Source organism: Lampris incognitus, chromosome 14 (genome assembly GCF_029633865.1).
Source record: "Lampris incognitus isolate fLamInc1 chromosome 14, fLamInc1.hap2, whole genome shotgun sequence".
Classification (NCBI taxonomy): Eukaryota; Metazoa; Chordata; class Actinopteri; order Lampriformes; family Lampridae; genus Lampris; species Lampris incognitus.
The window spans coordinates 24,987,767-25,004,924 of NC_079224.1; the positions used below are offsets into that span (position 1 = coordinate 24,987,767).

The following is a 17,158-nucleotide window of genomic DNA, read 5'->3' on the forward strand; positions in this document are numbered from 1 at the left end:
GAATATAATTTTCCACAGTCACAGTGACTATAATCTGAGCTATTGCAAAGGTATACAATGGCTTTGTAAATGTTGGACAAACTAAGAGACAATGTCTAAACGCAATGCATGCAGATGACTCAACATGCATTAAAGACACATCTAATCCAAACTAATCTGGAATTAGTAAACTGCTTTTAAAAGCCTTTGATAAATGCTGTTATGATCTAGATTCTGGTTTCACAAATCATCCTGCACATTGGGACTGTACTTTTTTTTTTGGTAGTAAGATGCTAATTAAAGCGAGATACAGAGCTGCAGGTCATGCAGTGCTTTAACCTCAGATGGTTAGTCAAGTCTCATTCAAGCAATTACATGACTGTACATTCTTTACATGGAAGCTATATTGTAAAGTGACAATAAATACAGTATAATAGTGCGAAATATGGTGCATCGACAGTGAAAATCTACTGTTTGCTGACCTTACATTTGGTCCTTGCCACCAACACAGGATCTCCTACAGAACCTTTTCACCATTGTCTCTGAATGTTTCCAGAACATCATTGTACATTGGTCTCCACCATAATAATACACATGTACAGTAGGTGATTACTGACCGTCAGCCAGAGTTATCCATGTCTGTTGATTGTTTGGTTTCTCCCCTATCTGAGTCATTAGAAGGCAATTCCTCTGGGGTTGTATTTAGGTCAGCCTTGCTGGGCTGTGCATTAGGGGCCTGGGAAGAGGTATCGCTCTGTCTGGATGGTTGTGTCCCATTTGCGCACACCACATTGCCTTCTGACTTGCTGAAACTAAACAGCTTTCCAGGACTGAATGTTTTGTTGGGGGACTGTGACCTCTCCTGGCCACTATGGACAACAGAGGGGGTCACTGTTGACCCTGGCATCACCCCAACTGCCATGGCTGGCTCCTTTTTCACCTCGGGTGACTTCAGGAACTTAAAATTGAGGAAACCAGGGAGTTTCGCCTCGCCTCCTGTTGGTGACTGAGCAGGGGAGCGCGATGCGCCAGAGGAGAACTTCCCCTGGAGGGGGATGATCTGCTTCAGCTTCATGACGTTGTTGTTGCCCAAAAGAGAGCTGGGTCTCTTGGGTTTATCCCCTGCCTTGGCAGTTTTGTCATGGTGATGCTGGTGCTGAGTGTCAACCTTATGGTACTCACTCTCTTGGCGAGCCTCGGCTTGCAGCTCAGCTTGTCTCTGGAGCTCCTCCTCTTCGCGACGGCGCTTCAGTTGCTGCTGGAAATGCTGCTGGGCCTGACGCTCATGCTTCTGCTCGGCAAGATGGCAAGACGTGTAAAAGAGAAGAGAGAGAGAGCGAGAGAAAGGCAACAGACATAGAGAGAAAGCACGAGGATAAGGAAAAGTGCACTGTTTGAAAAGAGGCATGTGTAAGGTCAAGTTTTGTCCCCCCCTCCTTTTTCTCCCCAGTTGTATCCGGCCAATTACCCCACTCTTCCAAGCTGTTCTGGTCACTGCTCCACCCCCTCTGCCAATCCGGGGAGGGCTGCAGACTACCACATACCTCCTCCGATACATGTGGAGTCGCCAGCCGCTTCTTTTCATCTGAAAGTGAGGAGTTTCGCCAGGGGGACATAGCGCGTGGGAGGATCACGCCATTCCTCCCCAGTTCCCCCCCTCCCCCTCCCCAAACAGGTGCCCCTCTCGATCAGAGGAGACGCTAGTGCAACAACCAGGCCACATACCCACATCCTGCTTCGGCCAATTGTGTCTGTAAGGAAGCCCAACCAAGCCGGAGGTAACAAGGGGATTCGAACCAGCGATCCCCGTGTTGGTAGGCAACGGAATAGATGCTACCTGGATGCCAAGGTCAAGTTTTAAGGGAGAAACAGAAAGACTGGTGAGTGTTTCCATGTTGCTGACATCTATGGGTTAAAACCCATCTAAAACTGCACACAACTGCAGATAATACAATTAATAATGGGTCTGTTGGATGTAGGTGGGCCAGAGAACCAGCTGGCTCTCTCTGTCTGTCGACTGATAGGTGCGCTGGCACACCTAAATCAAAGAGACCGATTATACATGTTATCTGCAGCTGTGTTTATCCTGCTATGCTTATATCACAGAGTACCAAGACCAGCCTGACATCTTTTTGACCTTTACATGATTTTTAACCTGTAGATGTCAGAAAAATCACTAAAATGGTCTAGGGTTTAATTACCTTTTAAGAGAGTGATACGAATTGCATCAAAACTCAAGCAGCTTTAAATGGGAGGAAGTATGGAAAATAACCATCTCCATCCTCCGTCTTCATCACCTTCACTGTCGGATCTTTCTTCTAATGTATTCAGTTAGGGCTGCGTACTGAGTACCGATTCTTTTAAGGTACCGGTACCAAAGCGTGAGGTACTGATCGGACCAATAAATTCTGCACTACTGATGCTTATCAATGCTGCAGGTCGCACAAATATACATGTAATTTTCGTCTGCAGGTAATACAATCTGCCAAGCAAAGTCACACATTCACCCAGAAAGTGCTGATATGCTGATTTTTCCACAAAAAAGTTGTCCAAAGGCTGTCTCAGCCAGTCATTGCAATGACTCATAATTATTAGCTATTGTACATGTTCAAACACATGTAATTATTATTATTACTGTTATTATTATTATTCCCTATGCTGCTGTTACGCATATTATGTTGATGACTTGTTGTTACCAACAATAAAAACAATCTATTAATCAAATATGATGGTATTGTTGATATCTGGCAATTACCAGTAACAATAAAACATTTTTTTACATCATGACAAAAAGTCTTTATGCATGCTCAATAATCCAGGTAAGAAGATCAAAGAAAGTTGAATCAGTTCATCTGGACTCAATGTTTATTGACGGATACGTTTCATCACTCATCTAAGTGACCTCTTTAGTCTAAACTGAGCTAAGAGCACCTCTGTCACCATCTTACAATGCTGTGATTGCAAACATTCCCAAATCCTCTGAATAGTACATATGGCCACTGAAACTCTAGTTAATGGTCACGCCCATATTTGCATATGAAATTGATTGTTGCTTTCGGTCGTTATGCCACTGTATTGTTTATAAGGGCAGAGATACCTGCAGTCAGTTTAAACTGAAGGGGTCACTTAGATGAGTGATGAAACGTATCTGTCAATAAACGTTGTATCCAAATGAACCGATTCAAACTTCTTTGACCATGACAAAAAGGTACCATGAAGAGGTGTTGTAAAGCACTGGTATCGATAGAAGTACTACCTGTATCAGTACAGACATCTATAAATGAGAATGACACCTAACCCTACAATGAATTCACAATAAGAAGCTGAGGTCACACAAACTAGCTGTTTACGTCCTGTTTACGGTGCAGGGTATAAGCCGCACGCTGACTTCAGATGTCATGCCCACCGGGGTTTGATCTTTGGTGTCATGAGCCAGCCTCTGGGGAAAGTACCAGTGACACTTTAAAGACAAACACAGTTGAAAACATGCGGTGATATGAGCTGGTGGGCCAAATCACACTGCACACAGTCAAAAGAAGGCTGCAGTCGCCTTGCATGTACAGATACACAGTCCTTTTGGACAGCATACAAAGTGATCAAGGGACACAGAGCCATGCATAGACTTGGGGTATGATAGAAAATGCACAAAGTAGCAACCAGGAGCAAGCTGTCAGTTATGCCTTTGGCCGAAGGTCTTTCAAGCTATGATAAAACTATACCTTGAAAGCTTCCCTTCGTCGGTACTCTAGCTTGGCCATCTCGTCTGCTACCCAGCCCGGAATATCAGGGATGGCAACATGGATGATGTACTTTAGTAGGATTGCAAAGTGCTGTAAACCACCAAGACCACAGGGGGACAGGCTCAACAGACAGTAACACTGGGGCACAAACAAATACATTTTGTTGTCTATTCAGATTTTTTATGAATGGCAAAATACTGTATTTCATACGGATTAAAAAAAAGAATCCTATACCTCTAAACAGGAGTGTAGTTTAACCAATTATCTTAAATACCTAGCAAAGCAAGACAATATAAAATGGCTGATCATGCAAATGTGTAGTATTGGTAATTCAGGGAAATCAGTACAAACAGTAGTAGGGTGTTTCCTTCACTACAAAGGCAAAAATGGTAAGTAATCATGGATAATAGGTGTGCAAGAAAATATCAATATAGATTTTCAAAAACACTGCACTGATTCTTAAGATTACACACAAAAAGACGTGGCAGTGGCAGTGGCAGTACTTCACTGGGTTGTTTACATCTCCAACCATGAGGTGGCAGGTGCAGTATTGTAACAAGGCTGCACAGAAACACAACAGCAGGGGTTGCCAGCACCAAACTAGCTATGGGTCTGATGATGAATCTGATTTTATGCAGCTTGATGTGTTTTCTTTATAAAATTTTCTTGAATTTTGACAAAATATTGCAATATATCACAGTGCTTGTAGTATCATAAAACATTATAATATACTGGATTGCCAAATGTTTGCCAATACACAGCCCAAATTGACACAGCCTTGCACTTACCCCTCATACCTGGGTAGAAATGCATACCTCCAGTAAGACGATGGAGATGATGGCCATCTCAGGACTCAACCAGGGGAAGAGGCGCTGCAGTTGACCACACTGACCAATCAAGTAACAGTTTACTATGATGGCTATCAGGCCCATGGCTTCCATTGCTGTCTGTTGTTCGAGTGATGGGGAGAGTAAATGATAATTAAAAGTGTAAGAGAGAAATATCGATTGAAAGGTATAAAACTCACATCTATTAATGGCATCATATGCAAAGACAAATATTGCTAAAACTATTCATCAAACTAAGAAAAAATGTGTACTTAAATGCGTACTTATTAAGATGAGAATGAAGTAGCTCTTTTCAGGATTTTCTAAATTGTTGACCATGTGAAAGACAGAGCAAACTGACCTGCCATTGTCCGATGCTTTCCACCCTCTGTCCAAATGGCCTTTGCAGGCCAGTGCAAAGCTTCAGGGCATCACTGCGTATTTCAATGATATTGTTGATGAGCGCACACATGGCGGCCAGAGGAAATGCAGAGGAGAACAGCACCACATAGCCAAACTGAATGAACATCTCCTGGTAGTCCTGGAGTGTGTCCTGTCAGAGCCAAAAGTCAGGGAATAGTATCGATGTATGCATGCAGATGCTATTTATGGAAAATTTTGCTCGTCCTTGTGCTGGATCATTCATAAATGCCAGCAGGCACAAGTAATTTGAAAGGTGAGAAAAGAGAGTATCACCTCATATGTCTGCATGCAGCTCTCAATCTCTGCTTGGGTGAGGGTGACGGTCTTGGGTTCTTTTGGAGGATCCATCCATGACTTTTTGTTCTCTTTCTCCTCACTAACAGTCTTTCTTCTCTGACACAGAGAGTCACATCCATTCAGAGGGGACACAGCGGTATTCTCCTTAGTCTCCAGCTAGATTTCAGATCAGGTATATAGGTTATTTTTTTGTACTGAAATGGAAGGATTTTCCACAAAAATACTTGAATAAGAACATGGGGCCACAACAAACACATGACATCAAATCAAAATCAGCCTACTTGAGGCAGACTCTCGCCATCACTGTCATCGTCGCAGCTGTCAAAAATACTGGACGGGTCCATCCCCTCCTCTACCAGTGTGGGACTGTCCTCAAGGAAATTGTGATCCTTATCATCAGCCCCCGGCTTTTCTGAGGTAACATCCTGGTAGTCAACCTTTTCAGTGAAGCTGACTTTCCGTTGCCTCAATGCACTGTCATTCATATCCCATTCTTCTTCAGTCAGCCTGAATCCGGCTTTCAGATCCCCCCTCTTCTTCGGCTCGGGGTTACCATTAGCAGGGGTAGTAATGGGAATCCCCTTGAGCCCAAGGAGGGAATAGGCCGTCATTGAGGCTTGAGCCTTTCCCAGAGCCAGGCGGCTGTATTTGAGCACAATGGCCTGGAGTAATTCCCACAAAACCTTGGGGGTGAAGACACCCAGCTTGTTTTGTTCATACAGATATGGCTGGAGGACCTCTTTGATGTTCTGTAGGAATTGCCGAAAAATCAGTAGAGTTGCTAGCATCTGTCAAGAATTAGAGACAAAATGTCAATTTTGCTGTGTTGACAGTAAAAATACTCTCTCTCCACATTTCATTCCAAACGTTTTGCCAAATCTGGAACATCAGATCATATAAGCGCAGGTGAAAAACTAACAGCAGACAGATTTTGCCTTAACACAAGTCCCATTCTCTGATAGTACATATGGCATTTTCTTTTCTTTTTTTGGGATTTTTTCCCCCTTTTTCTCCCAAATTGTACCTGGCCAATTACCCCACTCTTCCAAGCTGTCCTAGTCATTGCTCCACACCCTGTGCCGAGCCGGGGAGGGCTGCAGACTACCACATGCCTCCTCCGATACACGTGGAATTGCCAGCCACTTCTTTTCACCTGACAGTGAGGAGTTTCGCCAGGGAGACGTAGCACATGGGAGGATCACACTACCCCCCCCCCCCGAACAGGTGCCCCGATCGACCAGAGGAGGCGCTAGTGCAGCGACCAGGACACATACCCACATCCAACTTCCCACCTGCAGACACGGCCAATCATGTCTGTAGGGACGCCTGACCAAGCCGGAGATATCATGGGGATTCGAGCCGGCAATCCCTATGTTGGCTGGTAAGCAACAGAATAGACTCCTACGCAACCCGGATGCCCCTACATAGGGCATTTTTGACAGTTTTTGTTACCTCTTTCAGTCGTTCCATGTCCTTGAGGTAGAATCCAATGTAGAAAAGGCTAAGGTAAGAATTGATGAATTCAAACTGTAAAACAAAACAAAATATTCCCAAGTAATCAAACATTCATAAAACAAAAAGAATGCTCTGTACTGAAGTACCAAACAGTTAAGAAAACATCACTTACAAAAACCATTTTGATGATGAGGTTATTCTCATAGGCACTCTGAAGTCTATAATTCTCTGGAAAAAGAGGCAAGTATTACCAAAGCATTACTCAGTTTTCAGGTGAATGACAATTGTCCAATAAGGTTATCTGTTCTTTTCCTTTCAACTTCCCCTTGACCTCTGTAACAGACCTCATCTAGAGAATACAAGACATATTTACAAGGAAAGGTGCTTAACAGTTAAATGCTTTCTTCAGCAATACACAGGAATATATTGTGCTTCTCATCTATTCAAGCTTTCACACTGAGAACTTCTCCTAGCCCAAGTATTCTTCATCTTCAACTTTAACTTAAGATTCCATGACTTTGTATCACATATCAGACCACTAGAAGTTCACTAACTATTTTGTTACCAATGAGTTCATTTTTTAATGGCTCTTAAATTAAATAATATTAAATTTCCTTTATTTATCCCCTTGGGTAAATTCAGTTACTGCAAATTAACCCATCCTAGCTGTGAAGCTAGGAGCAGTGGGCTGCCGCCTTCATGCTGCGCTCGGGGACCAACTCCAATTCTTTTCTCATTGCATTGGTCAGGGGCACAGACAGGAGTATTAACCCTAACATGCATGTTTCTTTTTTGATGGTGGGGGAAACCAGAATACTCAGAGAGAACCCACCGCAGACACAGGGAGAACATGCAAATTCCACACAGAGGATGACCTGGGATGACCCCCAAGGTTGGACAACCCCGGGGTTCGAATGCAGGACCTTCTTGCTGTGAGGCGACAGCGCTAACCACTGGGCCACCATGCCACCAAATTACCATGTCGTTGTCTTACCCATGTCATTCAGCCAATAGGCAATCTTCTTGTAGACTTCATCGCATATGGTCACAGTGACAGCCAGAACTATCTTAGGTATGAATCTAGTAATACCAGGTAGCTCCTTAATGTCCATCACCACCTCCTGTAAGATTAATTAGGGTCATGAGGGATGTTCATTCATTCACCTCATTCATTCACATACCCTCTAATAATTCATTGCTAGCCTATTTATGTTTCACTGATTTAAACAGGCAGAAGTTGTCCTCTGAATTAGGTATTGAACCTCACTCAAATCATCAGAAAACTATGGCCTTAATTCTGACCTGGTGTATCATTTGCTGAGATACTGCCACTTTATCTCACAACAACAGTGAGGTGAGGGATTAATTCAAAAGTATTACAGCATAAAGCACAAAACGGTTTTCTGTTTTTGTTCCATAAAAAGAGGGTGGACTTAATGAACTGGACTTAAAAGACAAGTGATACCATCATTCATCTCCCCTAAAATCCCCCATGGTAATCACACTGCCACTGTTATTGCTACTTAATCCACCTGCACACACTACATGCCATACTAAACAGACATTTTTTTTGGTTCTAACCTGCAGTTCCAAACACAGGAGCATAGCCAGGAAGACAAAACAAAGACAGAGGAGGCAGATGGGCAAGCTGACCAACCACCTGAACATAGCTCTCTTCCAGGGAGGGTAGTAGAACTCCTCGCAGCCTGTTATAGGACTGCATCGTTTCACTCCCTTTGCACAGAAAGAGGGAGAGGAGAAAGGGAGGGTAAAGTGAAAAAGAAAAAAGTTATTTTTACTATAAAGTGGAATGCATTGCAATGTTTGTGCAAAATGTTGTTTATATAAATCTTGGGCAGTTTATAATTGGCTCATCGATTGATGAGTACATGGGTGTCACAGCTATTATATGAGCATGGGACAAGTCCCACTCGCTTTTTAAAATTATTAGTTTAGACTCAATTTTACCCTATTTTTATCATGTCAAAAATCAGTGCATCTGTCTATCCACTCTTCTTTTCTTTCTTTTCAGAGTGCTGTGTCAGTGCTTCATGTGGGAGCCAAGTTATGTTTTAGTTCAATAAATAAGCGCAGTCTGTATTTGTGTAATTAGTTTGCATACATTGAGATTAATAAGTGATTTAACTGAATAGGTTAATTAAAAGTATTGCTAAAAGTCAGCTAATAATCATTTGATTTAATTCGTAAGCATGATATTTTGTAAAAGGCAACACTGTAAGCTCTGCTAGAATGGTGATTTAGGTTATTGTTGCTTGATGAGATAGGGGCTCGGGGGCTTATGAAAGTAAACTCGAAAAAGACGTTTTTTTGTTGTTTTTTTCTGGAGTTGAGGCTCAAGTAATGACCAAGCCACATGGTTTTCTTAACATATTACAGTTTGCAGATTAAGAGAACTTTGAATATTCGTGTAAGTAGATACCACAAGCTGTGGAATTAAAATACTTGTTTTATCATTTCTTACATCGGAGTCTTGTGGAAGTTTTTCCTCACCAGTTAACATACACAAGTTAAACCCAAGCAATCATCGAGCTTCAACCCCCACATTCTTAAGAAAACCTTTCTCCACTTGCATGACTAGACATTTGTTGATGGGTTTGAAACCACAAGGAAAGAAGAATTACAACTAATCCAAGATACAGTGGTTGTGAGTAAAGTTAAATGCTCAACTCTCCCTATTATAAAGGTGGTCCAAGTGTCAGTTAGTGGATTAGCCCGATATCATTGTAAAAGGACATATGCAGCTTCTTGCTGTTTAGCCATGCTACTTTGTGGATGGTAAATATCAGACTCTGAATCATTCATGTTAAGCTACTTTAAGGCAGTTTGCTCATAAAGAATTGAGCACGGAGATGAAGATACAGCTACAGTTGTGGCGAAAGTCACAGCTAAGGCAATGGAATAAAGGTTGCAACATGTTATTAGCAAGCTAGCTAAGCTAAAAGGTGAAACGAATCAGATACGCCAATTAATGGACAACGGTGATGATAATAGCTTAACAGTAATTCAAACCAAATGAATGGTGGAGTTCAACAGGCTATCTGGGGAGTTTTGTGAATTGCAGAAAAAAAGTTAAAGGATTCTTCACCAAATTTCTGAAGATGAAATGAACAAAGATCAAACTAACTGGTTTGAACCAAAGGCTGAATGACGCCTTTAGGGATTTTGCAGTGAGGGCTAAGGCTTGGATGGATGAGGCTCATCTATGCATCGTAGTAGCTACAAAATGCAAAGAAGATGTGCAGCCATCAGATAGCGTATTCATGACTATTTTGTCATTAAAGCATGATTCCAAGGTAGCTACTGTGCATTCTTCTCGTGGATCATCTTCTGCTTCGTCTACGCGTCTAAAGACAGAATTGGAGAGAGCTACATTGTTAGCCTAAACAGCCGCTCTAAAACAGTGACAAATTTTAGAGGAACAGGAAGCTAAACTAAAAATAGAAAGAGAGGAGCTAGAGATACAGACTGCTTTCACAGCATCTGATGCTAAATTTAAGATCTTAAACGAGTTTGAAGGGCTGTCTTTTCTCATCCAGAGCATCGATTCGTGATGGAATGAACATCTACTTGGGTTCAAACAAGTCTATAGATTTGCTAGGTCAAAGGCAAGCAAAGTGTCCCTCGCTCACAAAAAGACAAGTAGCGTAGAGAAATTACATTCAACACAATATTGAAAGATCAAGTGCTGCAACTACTTGGCTGCAGGCAGAAACACCAGAGGCTTTACAAGTTGTTGCTGAAATGATAGCTAAGCAGCAAAGACTAGCCACTCTGCCTCCTCAGACCATTCCTGTGTTTGACCCCCCCCCCCCAGAATATCGGCTGTTCTTAAGGGCGTTCGAACATGGAGTACAGGGCAAGACACAGAGCAGCAAAAACCGGCTCTACTTTATGGAGCAGTATACTGGAGGACAGCCCAGGGGGCTAAGGAGCTGTCTCCCGAGCATGGATATCGTGAAGCCAAGAGACTTCTGGTAGAACATTTCAAGACATGCTTATAAGATTTCAGTGGCAAAAATTAACAAGGCTCTGAACTGGCTTACCATCAAGTAAGATGATGGCAAAGCTCTCTATTCATTTGGCCTCTATCTCATAGGATGGCTGATGTGGAGTACATGGAAGAAGTTGGACAATACTGCTAACATGCCTGCAGTCATTGTCAAGTCTCTGTACAAATTGAGGGAAAGGTGGAGAAGTGTGGTCGGTGGTATTCAGGACAGGGAAAATTGTAGAGCCAAATTCAACGACCTCATGGACTTTGTCAACAAGCAAACAAAGGAAGTCTTGCACCCTCTGCTTGGTGACATAAAGGACTTTGCCTCAAAGAGCGAAGCTAAAGGTCAAGTGGATGAGAGGTTGCACAGAAGTGGTAACATGAGAGGCTTCAACACAGCTGCAACTATCGCCAGTAACCAAAGCAGTGAGTCCCCAGTCTGAGTCCGAAAGTAAAGTCACTGGCAGCCAGGGCTGGAAACGTATGAGCCAAGGGCTGGAAAATAAAAAAAGTCATAACTTTTGCATTTTGTGGACTATCAAATTCTTTTAATAACTTAATCATGAGGGTCCTTAGATGCTACATGCAAAGTTTATGCAGGTTGGACTTACAGCCTAAGATGAGTGTGGAAAAAGTAGGTTTTGCATATCTCGCAAGTGCCACCTAGTGTCCAAAAACATGTTTATGATAATAACGTTAATAGGCATTTTATAAGGACTTATAAGGGCCTTATTAACTATTAACTAACACTTATATCATTAATTTAATTAAACGACGTACCAAACAATCTGAGGAACAGACAAACAGAGAACATGTCCCAGAAAAGAGAGCATCTGATTAGCCTAGAGCAGGGGTCAGGAACCTTTTTGACTGGGAGAGCCATAAAAACCAGATATTTCTAAATATATTTCATTGGGAGCCATATAGTATTTTTAACGTATAATAAATTAAATATGTCTTACTTTTAATGCGACTTCTGGTGCTGCATGGTTTTGCTGATGGCCTTGTAGTCTGGTTCATACGTGGTGAGGTTGAGCTTCATGCAGGCGTTGAGGCTTCCATCAGTTAAACGTGAGCGTAGGTTGGTCTTAATGTTCCTCATATGCGAGAATGACTGCTCACATGCATATGTAGAGCCAAACATGGTCAATACGGCAATACTCACACGCTGCATTGTGTGGTATGTCACAGGAAGCTCGTTCCAAGTTTTAAGAATCAGCTGGTCTTCAGGTTGAAGATTTTTAATTTCTGTCCACTTGTGTTCCCTCGCCAGCTCTGCTCGCTGTCGCGCAAGACTTTCCAACTCTCCATTAAGTGACTTGAACTTACTCATCCACATGTCTGATGCCTTCAGGTCAGCAACTTCCAGCTCAAAGTCTCCGATAGAGACCCCGGGGATGCATGTCAGGTCGATTTTGTCCACTGCACACTCATGTGGATGAGTGATGAACTTGAAAAGACCAGTGCGCGCACGAAATTCTCCAAAACGTGCTTTGAATGACTGCAGGAGATTGGACGTAAAGCCAGCTAGCTGCTGGAGATCCAGATGTTGAGTGGAGTCACTTGCTAAGCATGCATCTCTAAATTGTTGCAGTCTTTCAAAGTGCAGAAGACGACCTGTTTCAATGTCCCTGAGAAAGACTTCCAGCTTGCTTTCAAATGCAAACACTGCTTGTTGAAGGGATGAGATTGTATTTCCAATACCTTGCATTTTCACATTGAGCTGGTTCAGATGGCCAGTTATGTCCACGAGATAGTGAAACTGCAGGAGCCAGTCAGTGTTGTCTAGCTCAGGATGCTTGACGCCTTTCATTTCAAGGAAAGTCCGGATTTCACTCAAGCAAGCTGCAAAACGGCTGAGCACCTTCCCCCTTGACAACCAACGCACGTTGCTGTGTAAAAGCAGACCGGGATAATGATTCCCAACTTCTTCTAACAGAGCTTTAAACTGGCGATCATTTAAAGCTCGGGCAACAATGAAGTTGACCACTCGAATGACCAGAGACATCACCTCGCCAAGCTCCTGGCCACACGTCTGAGCGCAAAGCGCCTCCTGGTGCAGGATGCAATGAAAACTTAGGATGGCTCTCTTTTCATGTTCACGGAGAAGCGCTACAAATCCTTTGTTCTTCCCCAACATACAGGGTGCACCATCAGTACAGACAGAAATAAGTTTATCCATCGGTAGTTTTTTTTCTTTAGCAAACTCCATGAAAGACGTGAATAAATCCTCTCTTCTTGTTGTCCCTTTCATTGGCAAAACAGCCAAGCTTTCCTCATGCAGTGTGTCACCTGCAGCATACCTGGCAATGATACTGCACTGAGATAGATGGCTAACGTCTGTTGACTCATCTAACGCGAGAGAAAAGTATGTCCCGGCGTTTATGTCCTTAATTTGTGTTTCCTCGACTTGATTTGCCATCATGATGCTACGATCGTGCACAGTTCTTGCTGACAGGGGCATGTCTTTTATTCGTTTGATTATCTTGTCTTTATTTGGGAAGTCATCAAACAGTTCATTGGCCACATCAAGCATGAATGTTTTGGCATACTCGCCATCTGTGAATGACTTTCCATTCCTTACTATTGCCAAAGCCCCCGCAAAGCTAGCGGAATTCCCGTCACCTTGCTTGGTCCACACACGTAGTTGCTGCTGACTCGTCTGCACTCTCCGCTGTAGCTCCTCGCATGCCCTTTTCCTGCTGTCCCCCGCTGGATATTTCCATGCAAATGAAGCATGGTGCGTATCGAAGTGCCGCTTTATATTTGACCGTTTCATCGATGCAATTTTATCATTGCATATTAGACATACCGCAGATCCTGCTCTCTCCACAAATGCAAATTCCTCTGTCCACGCAGCCTGGAATGCACGGTAATCATCGTCTTTTTTTCTTTTCGCCATCTTTTCCGTTACAAGGGTTGAAGCGGATAAACTAGTTGGCTATCTGATAAAATTGATTTCTTCACCTTTACAATGACCCGGACATGCTCGCGAGCCATTGGTTCCCGGCCCGACCCACGGGTGACCCGTGAAATTTATCTTCAAAACGAATTTCTGTTTACTTTAAAATGACACAGTATTATTAAGAAATATCACAAGTATTTTAAAATCAGTTCCAAACTGTTTTTTTTTTCAACTCAAAATTGTCTGGGAGCCATATGCCGTCACCGGAAGAGCCATATATGGCTCGCGAGCCATAGGTTCCCGACCGCTGGCCTAGAGTAATGTGTTCCCCTGTCTCGGAGAACCTGTCAGGTGAATTCCACAAGGATCTCCAGGTGGAGGGCTGTGTGTACTCACTCATGCACCATGTGGCAGCTCAAGGGCCAACGTGACAAAAACTATGCATTATCATGGAATTTGAGCCTGGCTAGCTCAGTCGGTAGAGCATGAGACTCTTAATCTCAGGGTCGTGGGTTCGAGCCCCACGTTGGGCGACCAGCTTTTGAATGAAGTGTTGGAGTTAGGCAAAGGTTTGACGACTGCAACCCCACTGTATGAAAAAAAGATTTACGTATAACAGCTCAAACCTCACTCCTTGGGTTTCCCTTGTGGCTGACCTGGTAGAGCATGTACCACAAAAGGCTGAGTCCTTACCGCACCAGCCCGTGTATTCCCTGCAGTTCTATCTTATAAAAAAATTAGGTATTATAATGATTCACTGCTCTATGAATGATTTGCACAAGAAAGGAAAAAAAAAACATCTGACACCAGTAGAACCCTAATGGCAGAAGATTGAGTTTTGAGCTGCTATATATAAACCTTCTGTTCATGTAGTGGTTTTGTGGTTACCAAACCTTTGCCTAACTCCAGCACTTCATTCAAAAGCTAGTCGCCCAACGTGGGGCTCGAACCCACGACCCTGAGATTAAGAGTCTCATGCTCTACCGACTGAGCTAGCCGGGCTCAAGTTATACAGTAATACATATACGAATTCTCAAGTTGGCTCCCTGATCCTCCACATGGTGAATGAATGAACACATACAGCCATCCTCCTGGAGCTCCTTGTGGAATTCACTGACAGGTTCTCCGAGACAGGGGAACATATACAGTGGCTTGCAAAAGTATTCATACCCCTTGAACTTTTCCACATTTTGTCACGTTACGACCACAAACATTAATATATTTTATTGGAATTTCATGTGAAAGACCAACACAAAGTGGCACACAATTGTGAAGTACAAAGAAAATTATACATGATTTAAAAAAATGTTACAAATGAAAAACTGAAAAGTGCGGTGTGCAAAAGTATTCAGCCCCCTTTTCTCTGAGTGCAACCAATTGCCTTCAGAAGTTGTCTGATGATTGCTGAATGATCGAATGTTGACCTAATGACTAAATAGAGTTAACCTGTGTGTAATCCAATCTCAGTACAAATACAGCTGTTCTGTGATGGCCTCAGAGGTTTGTTAAGAGAATATTGGGGAGCAAACAGCATCATGAAGTCCAAGGAACACACCAGACAGGTCAGGGATAAAGTTGTGGAGAAGTTTAAAGCAGGGTTAGGCTATAAAAAGATTTCCCAAGCTTTGAACATCTCACGGAGCACTGTTCAATCCATCATCCGGAAATGGAGAGAGTATGGCACAACTGCAAACCTACCAAGACACGGCCGTCTGTAATATTTGCTAGTAATATTTGATTTGCTAATGTCCCTTACGGCTTTCCGTAGCGCCACAACAAAGTCACGTGACGTACGTAACAACGTCAGTGGGAATCCGGTCGGTGAATAAACACCCAGCACGAGAGAAGTCGTCCTTGCTTTATTAATGTTATAAGTTAACATAGCCAGAGGGCACAGATCATTACATGGTGTCAGAGTAGCGGAGTTTAAATACCCAATATGGATTCGTACGGCGTTCCAGCTCCACGGATGGACTGGGAATCGGCGAACTTACCTGAAGCATGGAGACGATTTCGACAAACAACGGAGCTAATGTTCAAGGGCCCCCTGCGCGGGAAGAACGAAGAGGAGAAATGCAGCTACCTCCTGCTCTGGATAGGGGAATAAGGGCGCGATGTGCACAACACTTGGACACTCAGCGGAGAACAAGCCAAGAAGCTAGAAACGTACTACGATAAGTACACTGAGTACATCACCCCCAAAGCAAACCCGATTTATGCCAGATATAAATTTCATGAAAAGATGCAGGGAGAGAGTGAATCCTTCGAACAATTTGTAACTGAGCTAAAGCTCCTAGTCAAAGACTGTGGCTACCCAAATGCCGACGAGATGGTCAGGGACCGCATCGTGTTTGCCACCAACTCACCCAGAGTGAGAGAAAAGCTACTTAGCCAGGGAGCTGAGCTAACACTAGAAAAAACCATAGATGTAGCCCGCTCACACGAGCTAGCAAAGCAATACTAAAAAAGCCACTGGCAGCAGCACCACCCCGGCTGCAACGGATGATCCTGGCGCTCCAAAAATACGACATCCAAATCATCCACCGCCCCGGTAAGGACATACCGGTGGCCGACACACTGTCACGCAAGTCAATAGAACACCACGACAGTGACCTACAGGAAGGGATGGAGGCCCAAGTGCACACAGTCCTCAGCAACATCCCTGTGAGCGACACAAGACTCACAGAAATCAAGCAGGAAACAGCGCAAGATCCACAGCTCACCACACTCAGACGAGCCACACTCACTGGCTGGCCAGACACAAAGAAAAAGTGCCCGCCCAGCATCCAGGAATACTGGAACCACAGAGCAGAAATCTCAGAAATGGACGGTATCCTGTTCAAAGGTGAGAGAATCATTGTCCCCCAAAAGCTTCGCAAGGACATGATACAGCGCATCCATGCCAGCCACCTTGGCGTGGAAAAAAGCAAATGCCGAGCAAGAGACTTACTGTTCTGGCCTGGCATGGGGAAACAGATCGAGGATGCGGTAGCAGACTGCAGCATATGCTAAGAACGGCGCAGCGCAAATGCAAAGGAACCAATGATGTCACACGCCATACCCGAGCGGCCGTGGCAAGTGATAGGCACAGACCTATTCACATGGAACTCACAGGACTTCATAGTCACTGTGGACTACTACTCCAGATTCTTCGAGCTAGAGAGACTTTACAGCTGCACCTCATCTGCCGTCATCATGAAGCTGAAAGCAGCAATGGCTCGACACGGAATCCCCGAGACTATCATCAGCGACAACGGTCCGTGCTACAGCTCTGGTGAGTTCCGCAACTTCTCACAGACATGGGGTTTCTCACACACCACCACAAGCCCCCACTACCCACAGAGCAACGGCCTCTCCGAGAAGACTGTCCAGACGGCCAAACGCATCCTGGACAAAGCCAAAGCTGAGAACAAAGACCCCTACATGAGCTTACTGGAGTATCGCAACACACCGGTGGACAACCTGAAATCACTGGCACAGCTACTGATGAGTCGGAGGCTGCGGTCCATTCTCCCAT

At 43.7% G+C, this 17,158-nt stretch overlaps 1 protein-coding gene and 2 non-coding genes across 3 annotated transcripts in view; 1 reads left to right on the forward strand and 2 right to left on the reverse strand.

Moving 5' to 3' along the window:
• The window catches only part of LOC130124026 (anoctamin-8-like), a 56,952-nt gene that overhangs the window by 89 nt on the left and 39,705 nt on the right, over positions 1-17,158 (reverse strand). The window contains exons 9-18 of the mRNA XM_056293389.1: positions 8,303-8,455; positions 7,716-7,842; positions 6,894-6,949; positions 6,719-6,793; positions 5,548-6,054; positions 5,243-5,416; positions 4,908-5,099; positions 4,535-4,666; positions 3,699-3,809; positions 1-1,270 (exon numbers count right to left, since the gene is read on the reverse strand). The exon at positions 1-1,270 is cut by the window's left edge and continues 89 nt beyond it. Coding sequence (XP_056149364.1) covers positions 599-1,270; positions 3,699-3,809; positions 4,535-4,666; positions 4,908-5,099; positions 5,243-5,416; positions 5,548-6,054; positions 6,719-6,793; positions 6,894-6,949; positions 7,716-7,842; positions 8,303-8,455 — 2,199 coding nt within the window. The 3' untranslated portion in view covers positions 1-598. The remainder of the gene's footprint in view (positions 1,271-3,698; positions 3,810-4,534; positions 4,667-4,907; positions 5,100-5,242; positions 5,417-5,547; positions 6,055-6,718; positions 6,794-6,893; positions 6,950-7,715; positions 7,843-8,302; positions 8,456-17,158) is intronic.
• On the forward strand, positions 14,102-14,174 carry trnak-cuu (transfer RNA lysine (anticodon CUU)). The gene has a single exon. It is a non-coding gene; the product is annotated as a tRNA-Lys (tRNA).
• trnak-cuu (transfer RNA lysine (anticodon CUU)) lies at positions 14,571-14,643 on the reverse strand. The gene has a single exon. It is a non-coding gene; the product is annotated as a tRNA-Lys (tRNA).